Source organism: Numida meleagris, chromosome 6 (genome assembly GCF_002078875.1).
Source record: "Numida meleagris isolate 19003 breed g44 Domestic line chromosome 6, NumMel1.0, whole genome shotgun sequence".
Classification (NCBI taxonomy): Eukaryota; Metazoa; Chordata; class Aves; order Galliformes; family Numididae; genus Numida; species Numida meleagris.
Window position 1 is genome coordinate 57,366,062 of NC_034414.1, and position 10,869 is coordinate 57,376,930.

Genomic DNA, 10,869 nt, shown 5'->3' on the forward strand with positions numbered 1-10,869 from the left:
TCTTTGTAAGCAGAAAGGGTGCATTAGTTAGGCTCGATTCACAAACTCAAAAATCCTTAGAAAATAGGTATGCTTGATCCCGGGCGCTCATAATAAATGGTGTCTGCTTCCAGCAGCCAAAAAAAAAAAGAAAAAGAAAAAGAAAAAACTCTCGGTAGGAACCGGCTTTAGCAATTTAAATGTTTTATAAGTTTTTTTTTTTTTTTTTTTTGTAATTGCAGAAACTTTTCCTAATCTGACATTTGTTAAAACCCCTTATTAGAAATTATGCAGCCGCGGTAGCTGCGGCAAGAAGCAGCAAAAAAAAAAAAAGAAAAAAAAAAGAAAAAAAAAATACTGGAGCTGGCTTCACAATTACCAAGTCAGCCCATGCAGCCCTCCGCTATTGTGCGGGGTGGCATAAACCCCCCGGCGGGCTATCAGCTCCCTGGCAGGCAGGGGGCTGCGCTATTCAAAGCGCGAGATACAAGCTGCGGGGCACAAACCTGGCAGCTCCCATCTGACCCCGCAATCCCCGGCTGGTGACAGCTCCAAGCTCCATGGCAAATTAGGCCTTCTCACATTACAATTGCAGGAGACAGATTCCATTAGCGGTATCTGAAATTGAGTGGAGAGCTGCTCTGTTATCAGACTTGACTCATAAGCGCCGCTATTAATCAGAGCTATGATAGCATTTATATATTTCAAGCTATCTGCTGCCGCTGTGATATTCTGCTACAAAGGGTTGATGGGACTTAGGGAAGTGAACAATAGAGCTTTCTGGGAAAAGCAGAGTAAATCAAGAAAGTCTGTGACTTCCGCACATTCTGAAGGGATTGCGGTTTACATAAATTTTCTCCCAATTGGAGATTGAGCTCTTCCTCATCTTACACATGGGATTTAGTTGTCACTCAATGGTAACAGCTGTGAAAAGGTGAAGCGGCCCACCGCTCAGAATATTGCCTCCGCTTTTAAAGCAATTAACCCATGAACAGGAGGATACCTGGTGATATCAAAGGGATTAAGCCAGGCAGTGCATTATTAACATTTCCTTGAACTAATTCTAACTCTGACTAGCTGTCAGAAAAGACTCTTCAGTCTTTAAAAAAAAAAAAAAAAAAAGAGTTTTTGCCCTGCTTTCTCTTCCCCCCTTCAAAACGAAGCAGTTATTTCAGCCTAACGTGCGTACTTTAGAGCAAAATGCAAATGAACAGATTCGTTCGTGTCTTCAGACCGAGCTCAATGCTGCTTTATTATGGCGACGTGGGGGGAAAAAAAAAATACATATGATCAATTAGTCAGAGGTCACAGCAGGTAGTCCCCCGAAAGCAAATTAACACTGAAGTATTTCCCATTCTCCTCTTTGTCCTAAAACTTAGTAACTACTTGTTACGTGTGCAGGCTGCTTTTGAACCTGCATTTTGCTACAGTTGGCAATAATCTAAAATAATCTGTAATCTGGAAAATCCAAATGCGCCCTAATAGAAGATTTCTCACTCCGCGAAGCTCAGTGTTTTCATTTTCTCATGCCTACAGTCAATGGGGCAGCAATGGCTGCCACAGCAGGTTCTTCTCCCTCGTTCTGCATCCAAAACTCCCTCCAGAATCCCCTTCCTGAAGCATCTGCAGCTGCCTGGGTCCCTGCATCCCATACGATGAGGATGCTCTCAGGGCTCTCTTATACCCTGCCTAAAATAAGGGTCAGGCTGCTGGGAACTCCATCACCTTGCACACCCAAAGGATGCAGAGAATCTCCCCACTCAATACCTGCAGTAGGCAAATTTTGTGAGCACCTGTCAATTTGGTGGGCTTCCATGAGCATCCTCTGGGAAGAGCCACGTCCTCCCACACACCTTGTCCACTAACGGGTCCTTCTCACAGAAGCATCACTGCAGCAAGGAATCTCAGAGGGGCTGGGACAACAAATCCAGAACACCTCCACCACACCCTGCTTTCATGCACATCCATGGCTTGCTGCTTGGCAGAGTGGTGGGGGGAAAAATGTCTATTTCTACACATACATACGTGTGTATATATATATATATTCCTATAAAAGTCCATATACATGTATATATATAAAAGTCCGTATATATGTATATATGCGGACTTTTTTACACATAAGAAAAAAGTGTATGTGTGTGTATGCATATATATGTATAATATTTTCCTAATATGCACAAATAAAAGTCCCAAACTTAATGCAATACCCAGAACAGCAGCTGAAGAGAAGTAAGCTGCTCAGCTCAAGGCAACATTTTTCTCCTTTTCAAACGTTAACGTGCAACTGGGAATAAAGCTGGCAACAAATCGGGTGAAGTCCCGTGGAAACGACACCTTCTACTCTGCTGCTGCACCTGCAATAATTCAGCTTTGTATGTTTGCACGGAGCAAAACGGCCACGCTACGGAAGGTAGGAAAAATGCACTCAGAGCAAAGAGAAGCGCGCTATTTCTATTCGTAACAGAGAATGCAAAGAACGCATCATCTGTGCAGAAAATTACACTCTGGCAATCATATTATAAGAACATAATTGGTTTACTTTGTAAACTTGCTATGCTTTGCCTCCCACAGTAAAACAAATAAATATTTGTTTAAGGAAACAATCATATAGTCGCACTCGCCGCGTCCTAAAAACATAATGCTGCTCCCCCGTCTTTCAAAGCAAAGATGAATTATTTGCATCAGTTACAAGCAGCCTGAGAAAACTCTTTGTGAATGCCATTTTACGATAATTACAAGCGATTTCTTAAGACTGCGCGGAGGGGAAAAACATATTTGATAACTAATTCAAAGGAGCAAAACGCTCATTCAGCGATAGTCTGGATTACTGACAAAAGGGCTTTCTGCATCAGCGCGGTCCGACGCAACTTTGCTGGGAGAAGCACAGCTCCGCGTTTAGCAACAAATCAATCAGAAGGCTGAGCTGCTTCCTACCGCCCTGCAGAGCATCCCGCCAGCGAGCACCTGGGAGAGGAGAAATCTGGTTAAATTATGAACGGACTGAGCGGGGTTTGGTCCTAATCCCACGCGCACCGCGGCGCCCTAAATAATGCCCAATCGTAACTCTTGCGTTAAGCAGGAAAATAAATCACCCCGACCCGGCGGTGAATAAAGTCGGGAAACGACAAAAAGGAGAGAGCGATCTGCAAGGAATAGATGAACTGTACGCAGGGGTTGGGAAATGCAGAGAAATCCCCTCCCCGCCCCACGCCACGGCAAACAGCACCATGCCCGGTTGGTGGGTTCGCGGGGAGAGAAGGAAGGTTTTAGAGGTTAAGTTCAGGTCAGACGACAAATGAAATTGTAACAGCCCAAGTGACATTGTATAATGTCTTCTTCCACTCAATCAATAGGGCACTGTGAGCCCCATTACCATAGAGATGGCTTCCTCCTTTCTGAAGGGTGTCTATTGTTTGACGAGAGAGATTTGCCACTTGAACCGTGCTGCTCCCAAAGGATGTGTACTTCATCAATTATTTGTATTCCTAACATCTACATATTTTCATATTAACGTCCCCAGCGCTCGCGCGGCAGAAGGAGCGGCCGCCCGCTTTTCCTTTGGTACCGAAGGGCTTTCAGGGGTCACCTCGTCAGCTCAATTTTAATTAAAACACAAAAATGCGGCAGGATTTGATAGCCTGGTTTAAAGCTTTTGTGAAGACACACAATCCCGGTTCAAAACAAAACGCGCAGATATGGGAGGCTCTGGAGCAGACGGTGCCAGCAAACGCTTTCGGAAAGACTTCTGTTTGGTTTAAGCAGGTGGCAAGAGAGAAAAAACTTTTTTTTTTTTTTAAAACCAAATGAAAGCCTTAAAAAAAATAATAATAATCGACTTTAAGGTGCTCACAGGGAAAACCACGACATCGTAATTTGTAAATAAAAGTGACCCACAACACCTTACAAAAATCAATCACCGCAAGGCTGAATAATTGATTCTGTCACTCTCTGCCTTACATCTACGAAATAATTTTCCGCAAGCCCCGAGTTTCCACCATCTCCCACTTCCAGGTTTTCTGTTCCTCGATGCAAGTTTTACATTTGACAGAAGCAACACCTTCCAAACCCAATCAAACAACAACAAAAAAATCAAAACCTCTAGAACTGGAAAGGAAATTCCCGAACTTGGCTCATCGTTCGCCCTTCGCATTCCTGTTGCTCTGAAGCAAAGACTGCATCCCCTCGTACACACTAAAGGGGCATGTGGGGAACATTCATGTTTGACTTAGAACTGTAAAGCAGGGCAGATCTCCACAGTAATTGGAACAACTGTAATTAAAAATTTTAAAAAGTAGAATTCAATGCTTAAATGAATTCAGACTTGATGATCCTTATGGATCCCTTCTAACTCGGGATATTCTATGATTCTATATTCTAAATTACTGAGCAGTTGCACGCAGGAGTTTTTAACATAATTGGAATGCACTAGGATCTGCCACCAGGTTCACACGGGAAGGCAACACCTCACCAAACCCACGTTACGATGCAGGATGCGACATAAAAAGGCACTGACTCAATCACACATCTGACCCAACACTAAAATCAATCCCACTCCGTAAGACGGCTGCAGCATGCACAGCAGCTCCTTCGGCACGGGAAAGTGCACCCGGGCAGAACCACGGACAGTTCTTGCTCCCACCCACGTTTCATTGCTGCGTAGGATCTGGTCAAATTTATTCCTTCTTTTCTTCTGAGGCTTGCTTGGGGGCGGCAGGGCGCTGTGAGCTGGGTTAGAAAATGGCTTTTCTCAAAAATCAAAGCACCCCCGTTTTGTCCTTGAGGACTGCATCCCCAGCCCTGATACCATTTCAGATTTCACTGCCAACCACAGCCTAGAAACGTGCCCTATTTTCCCCGTCAAAGAACATTAGAAATTGTTTGCCGGGGTTGTGGTAATCCTCTCCAATCTGGGTCAGGCAGAGGTTAAGTGCGGGGAGAACTCGCACATCAAAGGCGGTCGGGGTGAGCGCAGCCTGGGACCACGCACCTCCCAGGGGCACGGTGTGGGGAGCAGGGACGGTGCTGTGGGCAGGGGACATGGGTACCTGCCTCCGCTGGGAGCTGTGATTAAACCCAGCTCTTGCTTTAGCCACAGGTGAAGCTCATCTTGTTAATTCAAACGGACCATCTGCATCTTCCGAGAACGACAAACTTCATTAGTTCTGCTTAGTTAGAGCGCTCGCTGATTTGCGATAATGAGCCCCAACAGCCTGTCACCTCTTTGTCAAGGGAAAGGGCGTACTTTTTCTTATTGTTACTATTACTATTTCAAAAAAGAAAATATAGAGAGAGGAAGCTTTTGTCAAAGAAAGAAGGTCAAATTCAGATTAAACCGCTGCTCCTTTCACCCGAGGAACTAATCCCAGCCAGGAGCTGCCGGTCGGGGGGGCTCAACCCTGTACCTGAGCACGGTGTAGAAGAGCAGCGCGGCTGCCACGGCTCCCAGCACGGCACCCAGCAGGTTGACACGGCCCGCGGCGGCCCCGCCGGGCAGCAGCCTCATGGCCAGCCCAGCCAGCAGCGTGAACAGTGGGTAGCCAGGCGGGTGGGCGACCTGCGGACAGAGGGATGGGCTCAGCAAGAGGACGGCAGCATCCCGATCCCAGCACCGCATCCCAGCATCCCGGTACCCAAGCATCCCGGTACCCAAGCATCCCAGCTGTTTTTCCCCCTGCAGAACGGTTTTGGCTTTTCGTGCCAATTTTTCACTCCGCAAATATTTTCCCCCTTAGTGGATTTGGCGGCAGGCGTCACCCGCGATAATGAGCGGCGGAGAAAAGAGGTGACACGTCGCATTATCGCGCCTTAAACTGCTTGTTGTTTGGGTTCACAGTATATTAGGGTCATTCAAAAGGCTGTTTTTTTTTTCTTTTTTTTTTTTTTTTTTTAAAAAAAGCAGATTCTCAACTATTTTATTGGGTAGCAAGTTGAAAGACCACACTGCTATCGGATTACCACCGCGCTGACAGTCCTAAGGTCTTGCCTAAAGGGATCATGCACCATAATAAAGTTTATTAAATAATAAAACTTATTAAAATTGTTAACCCGATTTATTTTATTCTCCCCAGCTTATACAAAATTTGGGTTGATAATAAGCCAGCTACTGTATATACAGTAAAGCCTTTGCTTTATAATTTAGTTTAATTGGATTTAAAACTTGAAGTAAATTGTCGCGTGCTGTACTTATAAGTTAGTAAAAACTGTGGTTTGAAAATAAATTAATCTACTTTACTCCATGCTTAATTAAACTTCCTTAATTCCTAAAACTGTTAATGAGAGCATTGATTAAACAATAAAACTAATACTTACTCCAAGCTCATATGCGGCTGTGATCAGCTCCCCTGTGAAAAAATAATGTAAAACCAATAATTACTATTAGGAAATGACACTCCTCCAAAGTTTTCAAAATCCAAATGCTTGCATTGGGGTTTTGCATTAATTTGACTGGATAAAACTGTAAATCTGTAGAGATTTAACAGCATGAAATTTTCTAAGAATATTTTCTCCCTCTGATGTCATGGCACAAAATATCTTTTGTATGTTTTCGCACGACTTTTACGAACAGATAAGGGAAAGCATAGGTGAGCTCGGCTACAGCACGGCCTGAGACATCCCAGTTGCAGACATCTGTACGCCCCGGTGTGTTTTTAATTTAAAACCCATTGATTCGACGACTCTCAGCGCAGCGTTTTGCAGCGCTTACGTCGCGACGCCTCTCAACAAACGGGGTGTTTCTCATTAAAAAAAAAAAAAACCAAACAAACAATGGAACACACAGCTTCATAGTTTTAAAGGGGGTTAAATACAAACACCGTGCTTGCAAATCTGCAGCCACGGCTTCGGGGACGCGGCTGCTCCTCGGTGCTAAAGCAATCCCTGCAGCTTTGCAAGCAACCCTTTACCTGTCAGGGTTATGCGCTCAGCGGCTGCTCCTGTTACACAACACCGCCAAGATTTTGCATTTCATTTGGACTTGATGCTGGGAAGAATGGCTGTCACCACGTTAGCGCAACAGCAGAGAATCCTTGGCATTTTTAGAGCGCTTGGAGCACGACCGAGCGCTCTGCAGTGCTGCTGAACTGCATGCATTAAATCTAGCCCGTGCACAGGAGCACCTTCAAGCTCGGTGGGCTCAACAACAAGGCAACAAAATTAAAAATTACGGCATCAAGGCACTGATTATGTGATTTTCTATGTGATTCTACAATAATTTTACGTAATTCTATGATATTTCTATGTGATATTTCCATATGATGTTATTTCTATGCGATTCTATGAACTAGCATAGGACAGCTTGGGTTGGAAAAGGCCTTACAGATCATCCAATTCCAACCCCCTGCCACGGGCAGGGTTGTCCCTGTGTCATTCCCATGTGATTCTACGCCATTTCTGTGCTATTTCATTGAATCACCATGCAACATTTGCTATCCCAGCTATGCCAAAGAGACATTCTCCTCTTCCCCTCCTCAAATCGCAGGGTCCTGTTTTTGGAAACACAGTGCCTCATCTTACTGCTGCTGTGGAAGTGCCAAGTTTGAAGAAGTTTCATCCCATCGCTGGATGGCAGGAACGCAAAATGAAGGGAGCTGTGGGAAAAATTTCTTCTCCAAAAGAGTGGTGATGCGCTGGCACAGGCTGCCCAGGGAGTGCTGGGGTCACTGTCCCTGGAGGTGTTCAGAACCGTGGAGATGTGGCACTGAGGGACATAGGCAGTGGGAACAGTAAGGGTGGGCTGACGGTTGGATCATTCTTTTTGAGAAGAAGTATTTCCTCATATCCAACCCAAAATTGCACTCATTGAGCTCACATGTGTTGTGGTGATGTCAGTTTACACCACGCGTAGGAGCAACACAGCCACAAACCCAGCAGAGGTCCCAACCCCAGTAAAGGTGTTCAGGCAATGGGCCCAAACCTGCCTGAAAACTGACCCCAGCGAGGTTGGGAGCTGGTGTCTGAAACATCAGAATGAAACTCCTTTTTTTGAACTTGAGATCATTTGATCCCTTTTTAAGCAGTTGTAACATCTGCGGATGTATCCCAATGAGCTCTCAAACTCATTCTCTTGTTTCTTTACTGTAACACTAAGTAACACGAGAAAGCTGCCAATGAAAATATATATTACCTTTTACACTCCAGGATTACTGCAAGCTTCAGGAACAATTAAAAATATACAGATCGCTTAAAAAGAATAAGAATAGGCTCCCTGCCTGAAAGCAGATACAGCAAATCCTTAAGCACCTCTTTACTTACACAAGTAGCTTCAGTTATTTCAATGGCACAGGCGTGAGCCCATCAAGTTCGATGCTTTGAGCAACGCCACACAGAGCTCCCAGAGACCACAGTCAGGGCTGCACCAGGCTGCTCCCCATGAGAAATGAGGGGAATAACCTCAAAAAGCCATATTGCCATGTGGTGGCGTGGCTGCTGGCAGGGAAAAGCCCAGAAAGGCAGTGGGGATGAGGTCTGACAGTTGGACTAGATGATCTTAGCAGTCTTTTCCAATCGTAATGATTCAGTGTTCGGATCTGGTGAATGCATGCAATCCAAGCAGCCAACTTGGAAGAAAATGGAAAAATAGGGGAAGAAGGGGAGGAAGGTGATGGGGCAGAGAAGGATGGGACTGGCCTGCCCTGCTCTGTGGGTCTGCACTGGTCACCCACATCCCAAGGCAAAACACAAGCTCAGGCACAACTAAAATCCATGCTGCAGGGGCTCAGATCAGAGCTAACAGCTCCAAGCAGAGGCACTGCATGCTTCAACATGTGTTCAATTCCCGTGAGGGAGTGCTTCTAGGAAGAAACAGCAGTAACTGCATACCTATTGAACACTGTATATGAAGCAGTAGGGGCAGGAGCTAAAACCTTCTACAAGCTTTGGAGCGGAAGCAGAGCTAGCCTCACACGCCTAGGCTGGAATGCAGGCCGCAAGAGGGCATTTAGAAATAAATTCTTTTAACACTTGGCAGCTCACAGCACAACAGGGTCTCTCCAATTTGCCATAGGGGTGTGGGGAGATGAGTGCAAACACATCCACGTGGATGTACAAGCTGTGAAAACATCCAACCCCACAATGTGCCAACCCAAAAGCCCTCACTTGAATGGTCTATTTTTTCTTAATGTACAGTATGGATCTGAAAACAGAGTTTGGCTGGAGTTCAACACCCATGCAACTCCTCTTTGCCATATAACAGAAGGAAAGCAAGTCAGTGTTCTTGTTCTGTGAGCAAAACATCAGAGCACCTAAAACATCCCAATCACAACCACAAACACGTATTGAAGCTGGGCGTCTTTTACACAAAATGACACTAAACCCACACAACTGCAGCAGAAGCCACTTTCTTCCACTCAGGTCAGTAGAGCAAGACACAAACTGTCAGACAGCAGCATTCCCAGAAGGGCAGACGCAGAGATTTCTGAGCACCGCGGGGCGACTGGATCCCAAGGAGCTGATGAAGCACAAGAGGTGGCCATGGTGTGCTGAGCCCCAGGGACGAGCCCCTGCAGGATGGCTGCAAGGCCCAAGCTCTGAGCAGCACTATATTATACCACAGGACTGTAAGCAGCAACCCTTGTGGGTGAGCACCCCTATGGGGTGACAGCAGCTCAACAGCCTCCATAGATGAGCATCCCTATGGGGTGACAGCAGCGCAACAGCCTCTACAGGAGGAACATCCCTGTAGGATGAGCACCCCTATGGGATGGCAGTAATGTACCAGCCCCCACAGGGTGAGCAATCCTACTGGATGACTGCTGCATGCTACACCGTATAGGGCAAGCACTCCTACAGGATGGCCAGACCCTATACAGCATAGAACTAAAAGACCTTTAAGGTCTCTTCCAACCTAAGACCTGTGACCCTTATAGGATAACTGTGATACACAAGACCCTATAGGATGCCTGCGACCCACCAGCCCCTACGGGGCAAACATCCCTACAGGGTGACAGCAATGACACAGCCCCGAAGGCCAAACATTGCTATAAAACCACTGTAACGCCCCAAGCCCTACAGGACGAGCACCCCTACGGGGGTGACAGCAACCACACAGCTCGGGTCTCCCCCCGGTGCCACCACCCCAAGGCCGCCCCGCGGCCCGGTCCCGAGCGCAGCCCCCCGGCCCCGGTCCCTGCCCCGCGGCGGGTGCTGGGTACGTTACCCGCGTCCCCGCCGGGCAGGCCGGGCGGCAGCGTGCCCGCATACACGGCCGCAACAGCAGCACCCACAGCCCCGGCAGCAGCGGCTGAACCCGCACCACTCGCACTCCCCGCGCCCATGTGCGGCCGCTTCCGGCTTCGGGTGGAACGCACCACTGCACCGCCAACTAAGGGGGGGAGAGACTCATCATGCTCTCCTTCCCCCCTCCCTCCAAATAGCCTCCTGGGAGCTCTCGTTAATTGAGTGAGGATTGAGGATAGAGGCGGTCGTCGTACTGGTAAAGCGACGAGGACAGGCCTCCAGAACTCGTTCTTCACACCCCCCCGCCCAGAGGCTTTGGTACAGCCGGGAGGGCGGGCGGAGGAGCAGCGCAAGGCGCGCTGTAGGGCGGGACCACCGCGCGGGGCGGGGAGGGGGGGTGTGCAGCGAAACCAGTGCGGGCGGGGGGGTGCCCAGGTCGCACCGTCGGGCCTGGGCACGGGGCCGTGCAGGAGCAGAACGCTCAGTGTCCTGCCAGTGCACCAAAAGCAACCTCCGAATTTTAAATACAAGCTCAGTGAGCACTTCCTCATCAAACTGGTGTAAATCCAGAGTGAGAAGCCAGCTAGGCGAAGAGGCTATAGACAAAAATAATAAAGATTTATGGCCTGAGTGGGATGAGGCAAGTCTCTAGTGGGGGGTGGGTTTGAAGGTGATGGTGCGTAGACAGCCCTACAGAGGGACCTGGGCAGGCTGGAT

At 47.5% G+C, this 10,869-nt stretch overlaps 1 protein-coding gene across 1 annotated transcript in view; it reads right to left on the minus strand.

The window, feature by feature from the left end:
- The window catches only part of TMEM260 (transmembrane protein 260), a 28,664-nt gene extending 18,374 nt beyond the window's left edge, over positions 1–10,290 (minus strand). The window contains exons 1-3 of the mRNA XM_021402572.1: positions 10,133–10,290; positions 6,289–6,320; positions 5,382–5,533 (exon numbers count right to left, since the gene is read on the minus strand). Of these exons, the coding sequence (XP_021258247.1) occupies positions 5,382–5,533; positions 6,289–6,320; positions 10,133–10,250 (302 nt within the window). The 5' untranslated portion in view covers positions 10,251–10,290. The remainder of the gene's footprint in view (positions 1–5,381; positions 5,534–6,288; positions 6,321–10,132) is intronic.